General features: G+C 33.0%; 2 protein-coding genes across 2 annotated transcripts in view; one reads left to right on the forward strand and one right to left on the reverse strand.

Moving 5' to 3' along the window:
• Nucleotides 1-4,222: 4,222 nt before the first annotated feature.
• On the forward strand, nt 4,223-8,787 carry LOC133195505 (serine/threonine-protein kinase dst2-like). The gene is made up of 4 exons (XM_061331364.1): nt 4,223-4,235; nt 5,658-5,959; nt 6,303-6,358; nt 7,029-8,787. The coding sequence occupies exons 2-4, from the start codon at nt 5,674-5,676 to the stop codon at nt 7,854-7,856; spliced, it is 1,170 nt and encodes a 389-aa protein (XP_061187348.1). The 5' UTR covers nt 4,223-4,235; nt 5,658-5,673; the 3' UTR covers nt 7,857-8,787.
• LOC133195503 (integrator complex subunit 13-like) overlaps nt 8,261-19,612 on the reverse strand; it is a 64,362-nt gene continuing 53,010 nt past the window's right edge. The window contains exons 7-18 of the mRNA XM_061331361.1: nt 18,498-18,626; nt 17,959-18,043; nt 16,981-17,073; nt 16,299-16,388; nt 15,882-16,060; nt 15,500-15,584; nt 15,280-15,356; nt 13,587-13,744; nt 12,397-12,609; nt 11,306-11,418; nt 10,851-11,001; nt 8,261-9,907 (exon numbers count right to left, since the gene is read on the reverse strand). Coding sequence (XP_061187345.1) covers nt 9,853-9,907; nt 10,851-11,001; nt 11,306-11,418; nt 12,397-12,609; nt 13,587-13,744; nt 15,280-15,356; nt 15,500-15,584; nt 15,882-16,060; nt 16,299-16,388; nt 16,981-17,073; nt 17,959-18,043; nt 18,498-18,626 — 1,428 coding nt within the window. The 3' untranslated portion in view covers nt 8,261-9,852. The remainder of the gene's footprint in view (nt 9,908-10,850; nt 11,002-11,305; nt 11,419-12,396; nt 12,610-13,586; nt 13,745-15,279; nt 15,357-15,499; nt 15,585-15,881; nt 16,061-16,298; nt 16,389-16,980; nt 17,074-17,958; nt 18,044-18,497; nt 18,627-19,612) is intronic.

Raw genomic sequence — 19,612 nt, forward strand, 5'->3', positions numbered from 1 at the left:
CAAAATGATAAGTTGTAATATTGTAATTTTATATTTACTTCCATCCGGTAAATTCAAATATTACAATATGACAGTAATATAATTCAATCACTAGTGAACTCTTGTTTGCAATATAAAAAAAAGATAATGGCAAAATTGTCATTTTTATTGAATAAAGGGGTGTAAAATATAGGCTGGAATCGAGAGTTAGTGTGCGTAGTTATTTGCCATACTCTCCCCATGGCCTTCTTTTAAAACTTACCGATGAACTAGTGATATTTTATGTTCGAGTACGTATCAGGGTGTTGTGAATTCTTAGATGCAGGTCTCTGGAACAAGGTAAGTAATTTTATTCAGTGATAAAACTCTACTGAAAGTAAATGGGGGACCATTTAATGTCAAAAACGACTGGGCATTAATATTGTTTCTTGTGGAACACATGGGTTTTCCAAAAAGAAAAAAAAATCTGGTATTTAAGGCGAGATATTAACTCGCATGATTCCGCGGACATCAAATCAACATTTAATAAACGAATTAGAGACAATGTTCAGCAATATTTCTCCTCCTCTCCCTTCGACCAACGTTTAATATATGTCAATTTTTGTAACGTTGATATTTGTAATTTTAATGTGTACCATGGCGTTGAATATAGTATACCCATATTTTGTTAGAAAGTTCATTCTCAAAATTGCTATTTTCGCAACCATGGCAACACTGTTCATTGAAATAAAAATACTAAAATATTGAATTTTGTATCTTAGTGTTCTTTACATGTGCACCAAATTTTATTGAAGTCAGGCAAAAACTGTAGGCGGGAAAGTGATTTGAAAATTGCTGAATATAGTATACCCGTGTTTTGTAAGGAAGTTCCGTTCTCAAAATTGCTATTTTGTAACCATGGCAACACTGTTCATTGAAAAAAAAACAAAAATAAAGAATTGTGTATCTTAGTACACTCTAAAAGTGTACCAAATTTTATTGAAGTCAGGTAAAAACTGTAGGAGTGAAAGCGATTTGTAAATTGCTTATAATTACGACAATCAGACAGCTGTAAAGCCAAAGTCTAATACACGGACATTGTGTAATTGTATAAACTCTTTCTATCAAATAAAATTGACCAGTATAACTAAAAACTAATTGTTTGTATGCTTTGTTTTCATAGTATAACTAAATCCTCTGTTATGGAAACATTGTTTGTAAATTTGTTTGTATTTCTGTGATGTAAAAAGGTGGAAAACACAAATTTTGGCAATTATGGGTCTCATTCGTTGCCATGGCAACCATGACGTCATTTTACACTGCATAATTAAATACTTTAAGATTTTACCTTTCAGAAAATGTATAGGTTGCTTTATGTAAAAGTGACTAGAAAATGTTAAAATTTCAATTTGAAATTTTTAGGCAGTTTTACAGAAAAAAATGCAATATCTCTGGTAGTTAAAGGGTTAAACCTTTATTCAATATAATTTTCTTAATGTCCAAAAAACATTTACACTGGTGTATAGAGGGTCCTTAAACGAGTGTATTAAATTCGTATAATGTCAACTTATTTGTCAGTAACTTGCCTCTGTTTAAATTTTAATCCTCCGATTTTAATCCTTCTCCGATCATGATCAAGATCATGATCTTGAGTATGGAATAACCTGGACGATATGAACATCATATACAGGTGAATATTACTACATAATGGAATATTGCTACATAAATAACTGTATTACTACTTAAACTAGAGGTTCTGTGAGCACTGAGATCAAAAAATGATACCCCCGCCTCCCATCTGTTTATAATGGTTAAGTCAATGTTTTGCCACGGGAGACCCGAAATAAGTGTCCAATCAAAAATTAAAATAGGCGGTCACAATGGCAATAAGTAATAAAGATTCTGTGAAAGTCTCATTAAATTTTATTCAGGAGTTGCGGATAAGAGATAGGTACCCCTCAATATTATAAAAAGAATGACAGCGTCTATGTTTTGCTATTGGAAACCCGAAATAATAAAAGATCAAAAAGTAAAATAAGAGGTGCACAATGACACTATGTAACAAAGATTCGATGAAAGTCTCATTAAATTTTATTCAGTGGTATAAAAGGAGTTGCAGATAAGAGATGTGTACACCAAAGTGTAATGGACGGACGGATGTCTGGACAGCGGGGGTACAATGTATAATATAATAAGGGTAGTTGACGATGGAAAAGTTGGTCATCTTGTTTGTTTCACATTAGTTGTTTGTTGGCACGGGCTTTGTTGGCTCTAGTCAGTAAAACAACCAGATATCAAATAGATTTGGCAGATTTTGTGGTGTCTTTTATTTCGACTTCACTGGTATACATTGAGTCGATAGGTAACCATTGTTAATTGATAAAACATCATCGATAAAACTGAATGTCGAGTTGAAGGCCACAACAAATGTTTTCTTCTCATGTAGAAGCTCCTGAATAAATTCTGCTTACTAGTAAAAGGTTATTAAAGTCGGCTAATAACGTCGCAATTTCAACAGTTTGTTGGAAGTCCTGCTCTCCAAAGACTACAATGATGTTGTTTTTGAGGAACTCCAGCATCCCTTCTATATTAATCTAAAAGCACTTCTGACCATCACAAGATATTAAAATTTTCATTGAAGAAATTGTCTTGATATCAACTAGTTTTTAATTTATTGTAGTCTAAAAAGTAATTAATGTAACTCTCTTATCTCCGAAAAAAAAACCTTGCAGCAAAAACTTACGACTTTTCATCTCTATATACAACCATTCCTCACGATTACAATGTAATTTAAGTCCAGACTTTTTGACATCATTTGGCGACATCTTATTTTCATGATTTAGTTATTTGGAATTTATAAGGAAAATAAAATGTCCATTGTTGGTGTATATAATGCACGCAATAATAATACAAATAAAAGCAAAAATGATTTAAGTGATTTAAAGTCCTCTTTTTTAATTAAATGCACATCACAAGCAATGGCATGCCCAGCAGAACTAAAGTAAGGTAGAAAAAAAACAAGGACACGATTTTTTTTAAAATACAAGGTATGGACTGCATTTTCTTGAGATATAGTGGAATACAAGATTCCACCTTTTTGTGATTTAGAATATTACTTTTGAATACCTTTGTTGAAAAATCTTATCTTAAGAACATACTTTTTTTTTTAGAATTATTGTCATCCGTAAAACGATGGTAAACGTTGTCCTTTGTTTTGTCAATATATAGTTGCCAGGTTCTATAATTTTTATTTCTAGGTTAATATCCTGGTACATCACGTCGATCAAACATCTTCCTCAAGAGGAGTGTTGCCTGCAAAAAACTATATATAATTCTGCTAATCTGTTTTAGTTTTACTCGGAATAGAAAAAGCGATTATCATATGCATATAAATATTTATACCAGGCTTGTGAAAAATTATATTTTCTCAAATCTTTCGAGTTACAATTATTTCAATCTATTCCCGCTAGTTGATACAAAATGCATACTTATGAAAGTTTTTGGCATATGCAAGTGTCTGTCCTTAACTTGCACTGGATGAAAAAAAAAAGTTTTCGCATAACACCTCTGCCGAAACTGAAGCTTCCTTACAGTTTCCGCAAAGCCTCAGCATTATAAATTTAAGTTTTATCAAGTTTCTGCAGTACTGAAACTTTGGTCTCGAATTCAAATGGTTTCCTCAACTTAAACTTGATGAAAATTGAAGTATATGTAAGGTTTCAGCTTGTTTAAACAGTTGATATACAAGTAGCATATATACTGTATTTTTCGCAATGAAGAAACTTGAAGAAACGTAAAGCGTATGCAAAGTTTCTGATACAGTTTAGATTAATAATTGGTAATTTACTTCAGAGTAACATGTTTAAGGATAAGATCTGTTCAATTCAACTGTAAAATTTCGTTATCATCTTCCTTTATCAAGTTTTATTATTTGTAGATAAACATTTAAAATGATAGGGCATCTCTTTTATTTTGCAATAAAAGAATTTTTATAACACAGGTACAAGATATTAAAGTCCTTTAAAGTTTATGCATGTCTCCTGAACATAAAAAAATAAGAAATATAATGTTTAAATGGGCAATACGGGAGATAAGAATACCTAGGAATACCTAGGAAATGTCACAAACTAGGTATCAAATCGGAGCACAGAAAAAAACCTATCAGGAATATGATTTGGTAAATTGCCAACATTGTCAATTCGTAGAATAAAGATATTTTTAACAAATCTATTGCTTATGTTCTTTCGATTTTAGGATGCATACATTGTAGCCAAAGGGTATGTACATATATATACATAAATATTTTCAATGAAGTAGAAGCTATCAATTTAAGGATGAAGTCATATTTTTTGCACTTTAATTGGAATCTGAACAAGTAATAACGGGCGGTTTTTCTGTACATTAGCTAGGGCATATTTTCATACAAACAATGTTTATATTAAATTTAAGGAACATTAAATAGTGTTTGGATTGTTATGTTTTTATATACTACATATTCACTATATATAAATCTCCCATAGCCACTAAAGTGGTTAGAAAAAAGCCATCTGTTTTTAAACATTCTGCAGGACAATATTGGCGTACATTTGCGGAAGTTGGCGAAAGTCAATTAGAGGAAAAGTTTTCTTTTTTCAGGTTAGTCAATTCAGAAAATGTCCTAACCTGAAACCAATTGCAACAACAGTTGGTATTATGGCCCCATTAAAATACATAATTTGACCAAATTTGAATCGATGTCTTTCTGCTGAATATACTTAAATAAAGCTAAATTAAAACAAATGATGCCCTCATTATACCCGATTTTTTAAATTTAAAAAAAGGAACTAAAAATGAAATGCACAAAGTTTATTTTAAAGTTGATTTACATGTCAATCTATTAATTCGACATTTAACAAGTATCGATATTTCCTGTTATTATTTACAATGGCGATTGTCAGATCGTTTAAATCAATATCAGGTCTTATGCAATTCATAACTTTAGGTATCTTATCTTTAAACTGTATTGACAAAGCGCCAATTATTTCAGTTCAATGATCTTGATGTTGCATCAAGGATCTTTACATTGATTTAGATATTATGTGTGCACAATTGATAATGATCAGAGTTGCATTCTCCTGGTTTACACCTAAAAAGGTACATTTTACGTGTCTTTATCCCAATTAAAAAATCATCATTGATTTATAGTGGAGCAATATAAGACTGTACGTTTTATTTTTGGTTCCCAAAGTGTTAGTCTGTCTGTCTTGCAGTCTTATACAAATCTAAGAATAAATAACACCTACCTTTGATTTAAATGAATTCACCATATACGTATTATCACGGAGACGCATGTAAATATTCGTATTCAGATGATTTTTTCTATCATTTCAGAATACATACACATTTGACATTTCATCGGTGTACATAATATGTAGTGCGTAATTTTCAACGAAAGAAACAAAGTTACAGTTCCCGACTTTGACTTACATTTAAATCGTATTTTTGCACAAACCAGAGGTCTGCATTAATGCTAGTGAACACCACTAAAATATACTAGATAAATATAAAAATAATTGTGGTGATTTTTCGTGACTGTAACAAATAGCATTTGCTTTCAACTTTGAATACGACAAAATAAAAACAATTGTAGTAATTTAGTTGAGGTACTGATTTGAAAGTTTGATATAATAATAATAATATAATATTTTGACTGCTTTCAGGGCATATACATGTATAATGGATAAATCGAGCATTTGTTATAAAGGAAAGCTCCAGTCAGTCTGGGGAAAGCTGAAAAAAGACGTACGCCTCTCCGATATTGCTGACCCCTTGGTGGAAAGTGGCACCCTCTCGTTAGAGCAGTGGGAAGAATTAAAGTCCGCCCATCTTCCAGAGAGGGATCGAACAGAGAGATTTCTTTTCATCTTAATTAAACAGAATTCTCCGAATAACTTTCGAGCCTTTGTCGAGGCACTGAAAAACAACGGCCACGGCGAACTTGCCACGAAGCTTCAATCAAAAGGTATGATTAATTTAAGAATAAAACACGTACCTTTCGATTTTGATAATAAGTAAAATAAATCAAACTGAACAACAGTTTTTGCAATGATCAAAGGATGTCGAAAGATATCGCCTCGTTGATTTTACTCCATGATCATGTGATTACAAGATACAGTTTCAGTTTGATGGGGAAAGAATACTTTTAGGTTTGTTTCACACAGTATCTCTTTCAGTAGTAAGTTTATTAAATTTTGAAATAAAATGCCAACGACATAAAATTTTCTCAGTAACTGGTAATCTCTCAGGGGACTTTTAATCTCAGTAATTTATTACCATTAATTTTATATATTTGGTACGAATTACAGACAATGCAGTTCCTGGTCTTCAACTTTCTGGACAACCTATCCAATACCAGACAAAGGTAAGAACTCATCAACACTGCTATAAGTAAAAAATAAAGGTAAAAAAGATTAAAAAGCTAACCTTGAGGAATGTTATTTCTAAGTAAGGAAACGTGTCATACCAAAGAAATGCCAACGTGAAGTGTGAATCCTGAGTTGCAACATCGATGCAATAGCAGGTAGGTAAGACTTAAACTAGCTTAAGAGATTGAGACTAGAGATGCCCTAAAACTCTTAACAGTTCAATTATCCGTTAGTTGTAAGTTGTGGCAACGGAAGAAAGTCTTGCAGCATAAATCCCTATAGCTAAATACAATTCATGCAAGTTTGGATTGGGAAAGACTTACAGTAAGCTACATGTAGAAATGGACCTAATCCAGAGTAAAATTTACTTGGGAATAAACATGCTCGAAAAATTTAACCTGGTCACTGTATCAGGAAATGTACGTACATGTAAGATGCAAAATCCAAAACAAGAGAGTAAGTGTACATCCCTATATACTAGTACATCATGCATGCAGTTTGGTCTAAGTAGGGCTTCTATTTACTTCGGAATAAACTTATTGATAGTAAGTCGAGGTCAGCTTACTAATCGTCAGAATTTATGTTCGGTATGAGGAATCCACACTTTCTTGAAAACTTAATTTAAGCAAACTGTTCTTTGCTTTATTTTATGTACATTTTACATAGTACCAGAGAGAAGACTCACGAGATAGTGGTGCCTCGGGTTTTGATGAATCAGAATCAGCAATGAAAGAAAGTGTGCTTAAGATGGAAACTTTAATGGAAAAGTTAGAAATGATGTACGAACGACAAGAACAGAAGATTGATTCTGTCATCTCCGAGCAGCAGACGGCTCGAAAGCAAATGGGGGTACTTCTCGAAAACAACGAATCAATCAAAACTCAGATGGGAAATATTGCAGCAGACATTGAATCCAAGTTTGATACGTTTCAAATCTATCACGAGGAGAAAAATCAGGATTATGAACTCCTGAAAGAAAGACACGAAGAGCTCCTGGAAGATCATAGAAAAAAGGAAGAGGAGTTGAAAAGTCTCCAGATCCAACTACAAAAACTCGAGGCGGATCCAGAGGCGCATTCTAATGACAAGTTTAAAAACCTACAGACTCAATTTATTGCCTTGAAGAAGACCAATGAAGAAAGAGTTAACCGACTGAAAAATTTGCACACAGAGACTAAAACATTTCTCAAGAAGTATGCCGAAGCATTTCAGGTGCCACATCCCGAGCATCTGAGCGAGATCATCGAACATTTTGAGTCTATACAGGAGAGTATGCAGAAACTGAAAACAGACAATGAATCTCTGATGGAAAAGCTGAAAATGTTGGTGGAACAAAATGAAAACCTCATAACTCAAAATCAGAAGTTGGAAGAGGAGATGTCACACGTGGAAAAACAGAAAAGCAAGATTGAAGAACGAATAAAAACCCCAAAGGGGGAGAAGGGAGATAAAACCACTGGAATTTTGAAAGTGAAAGGCAAGAAGTGTCACTAATGTATTAATATATTTCTGTAAGGACATGACATTGTTCTGTTCTTTCTTTCCGCTTCGTGTGACCTTTTTGGAATGTGTTTATGTAAGAAATAAATCCCGCGATGCAATCCGAATCCAAAGTAATTTTTTCCCACCAAATACGTTACAATCAAAAGATACCAATATCTTCTTCCTGGTGAACACAGTAAACATTAGAAGACCGATTTAAAACTATTGATATTTTTTGATGATGTTTGCTATTTATTGAAGAATAATGGCCGCTGCATTTCTCTGATCTTTGCAATAACTGTTGTAAAATTAAGAATATTGTCATAAGTCGAATGTTTCTATTGTTTTACAGGAACGTGTCATACTTTTGTTTCATAAATTTTTAAGGGGATCGAAATTCAAGATATAAGCAGAAATACAATTTTGTTGATAATTTATTTGGTGGACATATATGTCGTCCTATTCTAACATTAATAATATTTGTAGTTCGTTGATCACATAAATTTTGGGTCTGACTCAACCACGAAAACAAGGCAAAGTGTTTAACAAAAAATGATGAAATGTACAGAATATTCTTATGTGTACAAATACATCAATTCTGAACGTGTATTACTTTGAGGCTTGTTTGATAAAGGAAATAGTTTGAGGACATCTGACCTACATTAGAGTTCGTTTATTAATTAAGCAATGATATGCTAGTATATACATGTAACAATAGGTGTCTACTACCAACACTTTTAACCGATACAAAATCTTAATTTTTTGCAATTTGAATTTTGCTTCTGTAAATGTTTTGCCATACTTGCTCTACATTTGAATCTGTAGTCAAGAATCAAATCAACTTCATCATATTGTTTATATTTACATGCTTCATTAATAAAAATAAATGGCATAAAATACCATACACTATGTTTTAGCATTGATATAAACACAAAATTTGTTCTCATGCATAGATTTTAAATCAATAAACAAATATTTTAAACGATGTTAAAATCTCCTTGGAATGAATGAAACAAATATCCGATTAATTTTTTATATAGATCGAATATTGGAACACACAAGCTTAAGGGCCTTTACTTATCATGCAGGTCTAGAATTCAGTAATTCTACATTACAGGATGTAGATAAACATATTTTTCAAGGCTGTATTTTTGCTCATTAGACTTACTCGGTTACATTAATCACTCTAGTCTTGTGACCTTTTGCTCTTATCAATTATGGCTTTCATAAAAAAAATTTATCTCTCTGATATATACGATTCCTGACCAAACTGATGAAGTGCTGATTTTCAGATTAGAGTATTAAGAATTGTTTTCTTGATTGAATGCATCTACCAGTAAATGTTTCTTAATATTTTTGGTGAAAAAATATAACACTTATAAAAATTTTGTATAATTGTAGTACATGATAAATTACTGCAGTTTTTAAATTGTTTATAAAGGATAAAACATCTCATTTAGTGAGTTGTAAAAACTGGGTACAAGTGTTTTACATCGAACTTACCCCCAAAATATTGAAATATATTGAAAAATATTGAAAATTTTCAGTATATATTCAATCTAAGTGATTTTATTGATCTCTTAATCCCTTTTCAATATGAAATCTCAGAATATACATTTATGGTACATCAAATCACTTTTGGTTCAAACATTATGATACATTCTAACAACTACATTGTACCTACATAACAATGTTTTGTATTTAAGTTTCTTTAAAGATCTATACCATACAGAAATGGTACAAGCTGAATTGTTCTTTCATATGGCTCACATTTTCTTCTCATTTACATGCATTCAATGCTGGGTACATGTATTTTTTTTTTAACCAAGTTAACTTGCATGGAAAAAAATTACAAAATATGACACCAAAAAACAGCACATTCAATCTTCATTCTTTGAGTTCTTTTGCAGCTAAACACAATGCAGGGAATGTAGTCTTCACAGCAATTTCAACACTTTCTCCTTAGAACGCTCTATGTTTGCTTCATTAATTCTACACCTTTTGCCATCTACATCTTTTTCTGCATCCCCAATCCTTTCTGAACTGGAGCAGATGCATCCAGCCTGTAAATACATAGAGATTGTAGCTACTACATGTAAATACATAGAGATTGTAGCTACTACATGTAAATACATACTAGAGATTGTAGACATGTAAATACATAGAGATTGTATCTTTTACATGTAAATACATAGAGATTGTAGCTACTACATGTAAATACATAGAGATTGTATCTTTTACACATAAATACATGGAGATTGTAGCTACTACATGTCAATACATAGAGATTGTAGCTACTACATGTCAATGCATAGAGATTGTAACTACTATATGTAAATACATAGAGATTGTAACTACTATATGTAAATACATAGAGATTGTAGCTTTTACATGTAAACACATTGAGATTGTAGCTTTTACATGTAAATACATAGAGATTGAAGCTACTACATGGAAATACATAGAGATTGTAGCTACTACATGTAAATATATAGATATCATAACTACTACATGTAAATACACAGAGATCGTAGCTACAATAGTAAAAATGTAAATACATAGAGATTGCAACTACTACATGTAAATACATAGAGATTGTAGCTACTTCATGTAAATACATAGAGATTGTAGCTACTACATGTAAATACATAGAGATTGCAACTGCTATATGTAAATACATAGAGATTTTAACTACTACATGTAAATACACAGAGATTGTAACTACAAAATTTAGAGGATTTTTTATTTTTTCTAAGTTCAAGAGGGATAACTCTGTCAAAAATCATTGGACCATGACCAAATTCGAACTTGACCTGCCTATTCCTATGACGTATATATATTTCAAATTTGAGTTGAATGTGTGAAACTGTTGCAGAGATAATGAACGGAAAGTGAATGATGACAGAATGACAGAACAGGGTAACACTATATGCCCCGGCCATTTTATTGCGGGGGCATAAAAATGTAATAAATTGTTTTTATTTAATTGCCCTATCTTTGTATTACCCAGCATTCTCCTGGAGTTGTTTGGTAAGATTCTGGTATAGCTCTGCCTGGTTCCCATCACTCTGAGCGCGACCTGAGAACTCTGCGTGTCTTTTAGAGTGTACAGACTTAATTCGATCTGTCCACAGAGACAGGAGATTACAGGCACCTGCTAAAAAGTAAAAAAAAAATTACATTAGTAGCTTTTCTACAGTGTTTTCATTGTAAACTTTAAATATTAAAAAAAATACTCAGACATTTTATGGTCTCTCCTACATTCACTTCTGTCATATTCTTAAATGGTAACAAAAAAATTTTAACAATTGTCTCTGAACAAAAAATTGTTCAACATGAATTTTTCCATTTCCAAACCCTTTTTTAGCTCAATTGTACACATGCTACTATGAACAAATCAGTATGTCATGATTAGTAAAAGTCTACATGGATTTATAATTAATTCTATTTTAGATGCCAACCTTTTGTTTTAAACTGGGTTTCCTCCATACTCAGTCTGGCCTTCTTGACAGAAGATGCCCCGCCCTCCGCTTTGTTCATCTCTAGTTTCTCTCTTTCTGTCATCTTTTGGAATCTAAATTATTTAAGGTATATTTTTAAGTTTTGTGTGAGATATTTGTGTGTAAATCACAAAGACTTGTCACGTAGGCATATTTCATGAAGCACTCTAGCTTCATGAAAAATATGCCTACGTGCAAGTCTGTGTGATTTAAACACCAATAATTCACACTAATCTTAAAAATAGTCCTTATATTTACATTTTACATGTTTAAATGCACCAAAAATATTCTCAATGTTTGAATTTCTCGCTTCCCTATATCGTCATATTTTATTAACATTTATGTAGCCTCATTGTGACATCACTTTAGCGCAAGTTTCTCCATGTATATTTCTACGTGAGAGTATACACAAAAATGGTTTTCAAATCAATTTCACAGTTGGCTTCGTAGAAAAACACAGCAAATGTAAATATAAAATTTAAAAGTAAAAGAAAAGTACTTTGTTGTGTGAACAAGTTGTAATGGTGACAGGCTCAAGTGGGAACAAACCAAACAAATGAGGCTCAAATGGGGACAGAACCAATCAAATGAGGCTCAAGTTGGGAAAGAATTAAACAAATGAGGCTCAACTGGGGAAGAAACTAAACAAATGAGGCTCAGATGGGATTGCTATACATGTTCTTCCTGTCATTCATAATCAAATGTAGAACACTTCAGAAGTTCATCAATAGACTTTGCATTGTTAAGCAAAATATTTCACAGATTTTTACCATGTACTTAAAAGATAGTTATTTTTTGCAGAATGTCATATATTTACAACTACTGTGTACCTATTCATTTTTAACGTCTACATAAATAATCTTTTAAATATTATATAGCATATTTACAAAGACCAATGACAAGCCTACCACACACATGAGTTAAAATTACAAAAAATTATTTATGGAAAAGCATTTCACAAGTAAATAAATGAATGATTAATCAAATAAATGAATAAAATAATAAATGAAAATTAAATTTTCTTCTGAAGAACAAAATAATCCCCCCCCCACCTATCCAGTTCCTTCCAGGCATAGGACTGTTCTGCAGTGGGATCCACCTCCATTTTCTCTTCCTTGGTCTTTTTGGGAGAGGATTTTACATCATCGCTGGGCTTTTTACACTTCATCAGACACTCCAGTACCCTCTGGTGTTGAGGAGAGGTGTCAGCGTGGGCTCGGATCAAACTCTCCAACTCCGACCACATTTGTTTGTATTGTTCATCTCTACAACAAGTTTAATAAGAATTGTAGATTCTTATAATAGTGTCCTCAACAGATCCTACATCTACAAATACAGTCAAATGTCATCATATCCAACTCTTCGAGACCAAAATTAAATTTATGGATATCAGAGGATATCGGATAACATGTGTAAAAAAAAACAAACCAAAAAACAAAAAGTAAAGGTGGTTGGGACTGCCAATGCATTTCGACATATCCCTGGTATTAAAGATATTGATATTCAAGATAATAAAGTTTAACTGTATTCACAGCATTAATGCATTGCCAAGAACTTCCATCTTTAGCATACATTACATAGTTACTGCTATCATAGCATCTGCATACAAGACAACATTCTCATTTTCTAATACAGCTAAACCCGGTTATAAAGAACTCATAAGTAAATCTTGGTTAGAAGAAATTTTTTATGAATCCCCTCGTTAACTTTTCACAGTAAGGATAAAAAGAACCTTAGTTATCAGGAAGTAAAATTCAAAGTCGCAGTAACTTTCTTACAACCCAAGTTTTACTTTATTAAGCAAGCAATGACTTCTTAGTTTAATGTTACATAAAGGTTCTTAAAAATATGATAATCTATATACAATTGAATTTCGGTATCTCAAACACCAATATCTTAAATACCATGGATATCTCAAAGTGAGTTGTGAGTCCCAACCACTTTTTCTTTAATATATATTTTAACCTGGATATCTTGAATCCTGGGATATCTCAGTTTTTTCTAGGTTCCACAGAATTTGAGATAATGAGATTTGACTGTATAAGCTTTAACATCAATTCAAACTATATATTGCAATTTGTCATGTACATAACTTACTTTACCTGAGTATTTTTATTTAGTTAATCACATTGCTGCAAATCAAAAATCTTCAAAGTTATAATCCACCTTAACAACAAACACAGGTTTAAGTTAACATTAATAGATAGAAAACTTTTAAGCATAATCCAGTCAGCTTTCCTACCTTTTCGGTCCCTTGCCCCGTGGCCCTGCACTTGATGTTGGTAGAGGTTCATTACGGGACTCCATCCCCACTACATGGTAGATTGCCTTCTGACATTCCAACACATCCTCATCATCAAGCTTCTCCTTGACAATGATTGTGGGCAGGGGGTCAATGTGCTACGTAAAGACAAATTTTATATTTGATCATGTGTCATAATGACATCGACATACTGTGCACAACCCTAGAGCAGCATCTAATTAAATCATATGTGATCCAAAAATATACGTAATAATACAATGTTAATATGATATTATCATTTCCAATTGAAATTGCATCTATGGACTAGGGCTGCGCAATAATATCGATATTCTGCAGGGCTCTCACACCAGTTTTTGGGACTGGGTCCGGGGCCGTGAAAATTGGGAAAATTAGCGACCTTTTGAGGAAATGTGGGAAAATCATAACTAGACAATATCCATTAAATTCATTATATATTGAGTTTCTGGTGGTTGTTATCAACTAAATTTCTGTTTTGTAATATACAGAAATGTGAATAACAAGTTAGGAACTACATATTTTACTACATGTTCTTTAATATTTGGGGAAGTGACCAATTGGGAAAATTAAAACATTAAATTGGAAAAAAGGTACCTTTTTTGAATTGGGAATGGGGCCTTTAAATGGCCCCAATTATAGAGAATCAAGAGCCCTGTTCTGGTATATTGCAATTAGTTAACAAAAAATATTGTATTGCAATACGTTTTTCCAGTACTGATATGCTGGCAAACTGCTTGGGCTTTAGATTTCTTGAGTAAAATAAGAAATTTAATTTGTTAGGAACATTTTCAGTCATGCCAAACAGTACCAAATGGTAAGGTTGCTGTTGTATGGTTGCATTTTGTTCCAAAACTGTAGTGAAATCAACAAGAACTTTTTTGTAACAATGTATTTCTATTAGTTTTACACACTCTGATTATAGATGAAGGTTAATAAAATAAGAAAAAGAGCATTTTAATTGTCATTGAAAATATTGCAATATGTATCGCAATACAGTTAAAAATATCAGTATATATCGCAATACTAAATTCCCAGCCAATATCCAGCCCCACTATGGACCTGTGAATTTACTTTGCTTTATACCTAATTCATTACAGTATATATCCGTATAATGCTATCATTAAAGAATATATATATACTAGTATAGTAAATTCGCAATAATACATATTTCCTTTCAAGTTTCACTGCAGCAATTATGCTAAGGGAAATATTACATAGAGAACTTACCATGGAGAACTAAAATTTTCTGATGAATTAAATTTTCAAATATACATGTAAATACTTACAAAAAACAATTTCAATATTTTAAATGTGGTGATCTAAGAAGATTTGTTATAAAAGATGCATATTTCCTTATTTTTATCCCTTACCCAAAATCAATTCACAATAACTGTAAATTCATTATATCCAAGTTCGTTATAACTGTTTAATTTTACAAGGAATTGTTAAAGATTTTTCCTCGGATCCAAAAGAACTTCGCTATATATCCGTAAATTCTCTGTATCTGTGTTATTACTATTCGAGTGTTACTGTACATGTATGAATTGCAAACATATGAATATTTCTTGATATGCTTATATATAAAGTCAATATTCCCCTTAATATGGACTGCTGTATCCTGCAGGATAAGTTCTATGTTTAACTTTTGACTTACAGATGCCATGTTGAAGATGATTGTCTCCCCTATGACCAATGGCCAAAATCGACTCATCCTCTCCAGGTGGACCTTAGCTGTACACAAAAGACAATAATAAGAGATTTCTAACTCAAATTCAACATTTTTGAATTGAAAATTTCATGTTCAAAGTAGAATCTTCATCCATTGCTAAGGTGTCAAAATGATTTTATGTCTGACTATAAATAAACAAAATTACCTCGGTTCATATGACTGACACCTGTTGATGTCATATCTGGTAATGCTGGAGCCAGACGATTCTCCTTCATAAATTCCTTAAAATCCTAAAAATAGAGATATCATTTATTGAAATAAAATAAACTATACAGTGAAACTTGTCTATTCTGGATGTTGTGTAATCCGAAACTTGCCTAATACGATGTAAACTCAATTGTTTAAAATCTTGTCTAATCCGGAATGTTGTCTAATCCGGCCAATTTCTTTGGAACCAATGGTGTCCAGATTAAACAAAGTTTTTCTGTAGTGGTCTTTTTTTTAATTCAGAGATATCTATAGTTCACACAAACCTTGCACTTATAAAGCAGAAAACACTAAGATGATTGTAATAATGGCTTACTAACATTAATTCTGTAATCTGTGACTCTCCCCCCACACCCCTCACTGATTGAGGGTGGGTCCTCCAATAGTGACCGGGCGGTGTTGATGGAGTGGATGAAGATTTCGCCCCCATGACTGGCCAGCATGTGAGAGATCACCTTGGTGCCAGACTTGCGTGGCTGCTCCAACATGACAGCTCGACCTATAAATAAAAAAAAAATGGTTTCAACTTCTGATGCAAAACCCATTTATCTAGAAATATACAATATACAATATCATAAAGGGAGAGAGAGAAGAGTAGCAAAAGAGAGAGGAGAAAGATAAATAGAGGTGGAGAGAGGAAGAACAAGAGTAGAGAAAGAAAGAAAAGAGGTGAAATAGAGAGAGAGAGAGAAGAGAGAAGAAAGTGGAGAGAGAGAGTGAGGAAAGAGATAACAAACCACTAAGGAGGAAATTGGTGAGACAGGAGGACGGCCGACTGTTGACATCCACAGGGGTGATTCTTGCTGCACACGTACAGTACTGAAGCTCTGTCATATAAAAATATAAGAGTTAGCTCCCTTTTACTACACTAAATCTACTTGTAGTTTCAAAACATGTCATTGAAGTCCTCTGTACATGTATGTTATGAAATGGCCACAGTTTATTGAATTACAATTTAATGTTTTCTGATATATAAAGACTGTAGCAAATACTTTTCTACAGTATTCACTATTCAGCTTTTAATTATGGTATAATAAGTCTAAATTCTTGATGCAGTTAACTGGACTTGTCTGTGCATGCATTATAATATGTACATTCACCGACTTTGGGGTATACATACCTACTACATTGGACTTGAGGTATACATACCTACTACATTGGACTTTGGGGTATACATACCTACTACATTGGACTTTGGGGTATACATACCCACTATATTGGACTTTGGGGTATACATACCTACTTCATTGGACTTTGGGGTATACATACCTACAGCATTGGACTTTGGGGTATACATTACCACTACATTGGACTTTGGGGTATACATACCTACTACATTGGACTTTGGGGTATACATACCTACCACCTTTGACTTTGGGGTATACATACCTACTACATTGGACTTAAGGGTACACATACCTACTACATTGGATTTTGGGGTACACCATTTTAAGGTGACAGTTTCTGTAGGGAGTCCCTCCTTGGATGGAATCACTAAGCCATCACTGTGAGCTAACAAAAAGAAAAAAAAACTACAGTTTAGTATTAAAAAGATTTCCTCCATTTCATTTCACTCAAATTCTTCATTTCATTTAGTAAAGTTGTTCACATTAAAGTTTGTAGTTTTACTTTTTAATCAAGTGTTTGGTTTTTTTTCCCCAAAATCTGAGCATTTCTTTTTTTTATTTTTTAAAACTGCATAAGTCATACATGGTTTAATTATTACAGACTGAGTGTCGATTGTTACAGAATCTCTCATTAGCTGTAAATTGCAAGTCAGATTTATGATGTAGTCTGACAAGGATCAGCTTTGAGAGCACATTAACACTACCATGTAAAAAACATTTTGTTGCACAGTAATCATTACCTTATTGATTATAATAACTATGATCATGGACAGTCTTTAAGGCAATCAAGAAATGCCTGAGAGCCAGACAAGTATATCATATAGGCAGTTTATGAATCTAATATTTAATTCTGATTCCAGATCCAATCGTCACTCCTTTTCATGAAAACCTGTACTGATATCTGATGTATCACAGCATCAATTATCAAGTTACCTTTGGTCACAACAGCTGATCCAATATTACAACAATATTACATTCATTTTTCACCAGCTAATATTAAATACCGTCTTTTGAACATTATTTCCTAACAAAAACAAGCTAACAATATTACATTTACCTGTATGGATGGAAACTTTATCTTATGTACATGTTAATTTTGCAGATATAGTAAAAATTGCTTAGACTTGGGGAGAGAAAACACCAACTTGTTGCATGAAAATCATATCCTCCCACAAACCATGGAAGCTCCTCTGCACATCATATACATGTTACCTTAAAAGTTTAAATCTAAAGTTTAAACTAATCTAATATGTATAAAACAAACACTTACCTGACTTCATAATGTCATCGTGAGCTTGTGAAGGGTGCAATAATTCTACGTCATAATTCGCTGAGGAGCTGGCATTCTGTTCTTCCTATTATAGATTAAATAAATTTGATTTACTGTGCAGTCATTATAGTTCATTGGGGTACAATTTAATTCGTGTAATTCTTGGGGGTTCCATACCTATAAATTTACAGCATCATACACCTCCAACATCTCAAAATGCACAAGCTTCTCTAAAATATTTGCTTTTCCAATAACATGGTTTGGAATTAGACCTTTTTTTTTATTTTTTATATTATATATATATGTAATATATGTAAATATATAATTATACAGTTAAACTCAGTTATCTCGAACACTGATAGCTTGAATACCATGGATTTGTCGAACTGAATTGGAAGTCCCAACCACTTATTCTTTAAGTATTTAACCCTCCATATCTCGAATACTCTGATATCTGGAAAAAATTTTCTCAGTCCCATTGAGTTTGAGATAACAATGTTTGACTGTACTTTATACTTAATATGTATATGACAATGTACCTTCATCGGAATGCCAGTAACTGTAGTGGATGACAGACCGTAGTGGAACTGGACTAGCTGGATAAGTTTATTGTACAGGAACTTAGCCGACTGTGTCACATGGACTTCTCCAAACAATAGAGAAGATATCTACATATTAATTAAAAGTCAGTTACTCATTAACATGTATAAGCTCTGACTTAAAAACTACAATTTAAGAGTTAATGAAGAAGTACACGTGTAATATCAAAATCATGCAGACACTGCAACTTTATAGGAAAAACAGGGAAATAAAAGTTAGAAATTTTGCCAGATTCTGTGTGTGTGAATGGAGTTGAAGAAAAGAATAAAATGTATATTTATATATTTACATTTACAAATGTTTTCCCTTATATACTGAACAAAAAAAGAAAGGTATAGTAGAAATAATTTATTTTCAATTTATTAAAAGTTATTGGATCTAAAACATTATTTGTTTATAATAACAAGATACCACTGTCTGACAATATTCTTTTTAAAAAGGTCATTTTAATAAACACATGGGCTTAGAACAGTTCTTTGATCTACCCTGGGGTTTTAATTGCATTTCACAAGTCAGTACCGTGTATGACCACCGCCTGCATTCAGTACTGCGACACATCTGCGACGCATAGAGGATACATATCGTCGAATTACGTGCCCCGGGATATTATTCCACTCCTCTTCTAGTGCTGTCGCCAGTTGCAAGAGACTCTGTGGCTGGGGGCTGCGCATCCTTACTCTCCTACCTAACTCATCCCAAACATGTTCAATTGGCGAGAGATCCGGAGATTTTGAGGGCCAGTCTAGAACATCCACGTTGTTTTGAGTCAGGAAATCTCTGGTTGTTCGAGCCGTGTGTGCTGTTGCGTTGTCCTGCTGGAATGTTAAACCAGGACCATTGGTGCGTAGATACGGCAGTACAACTGGAGAGAGAATTTCATCTCTGTATCTTTGAGCTGTCAGCGTACCGTTCACCACAACAAGTCTTGTGCGGTTTCCTCCACAAATTCCTCCCCAAACCATTACACTACCACCCCCGAATCTGTCTACTTCCGTCACACAGCAACCAGTAAAACGCTCTCCACGTCTCCTCCAGACACGGGTTCTTCCATCGG

This window comes from Saccostrea echinata, unplaced genomic scaffold (genome assembly GCF_033153115.1).
Source record: "Saccostrea echinata isolate AGI-Se365-2 ecotype Australia unplaced genomic scaffold, CSIRO_AGI_Sech_v1 ptg000029l, whole genome shotgun sequence".
In the NCBI taxonomy this organism is placed as follows: Eukaryota; Metazoa; Mollusca; class Bivalvia; order Ostreida; family Ostreidae; genus Saccostrea; species Saccostrea echinata.

Excerpts from the sequence above, each read along its gene's own strand:
- LOC133195505 (XM_061331364.1), top strand. The coding sequence starts at position 5,674 with ATGGATAAATCGAGCATTTGTTATAAAGGAAAGCTCCAGTCAGTCTGG. Across the intron at positions 5,960-6,302 it reads CACGAAGCTTCAATCAAAAG|ACAATGCAGTTCCTGGTCTT; the intron begins GTATGATTAATT and ends TACGAATTACAG. Across the intron at positions 6,359-7,028 it reads CTATCCAATACCAGACAAAG|TACCAGAGAGAAGACTCACG; the intron begins GTAAGAACTCAT and ends CATTTTACATAG.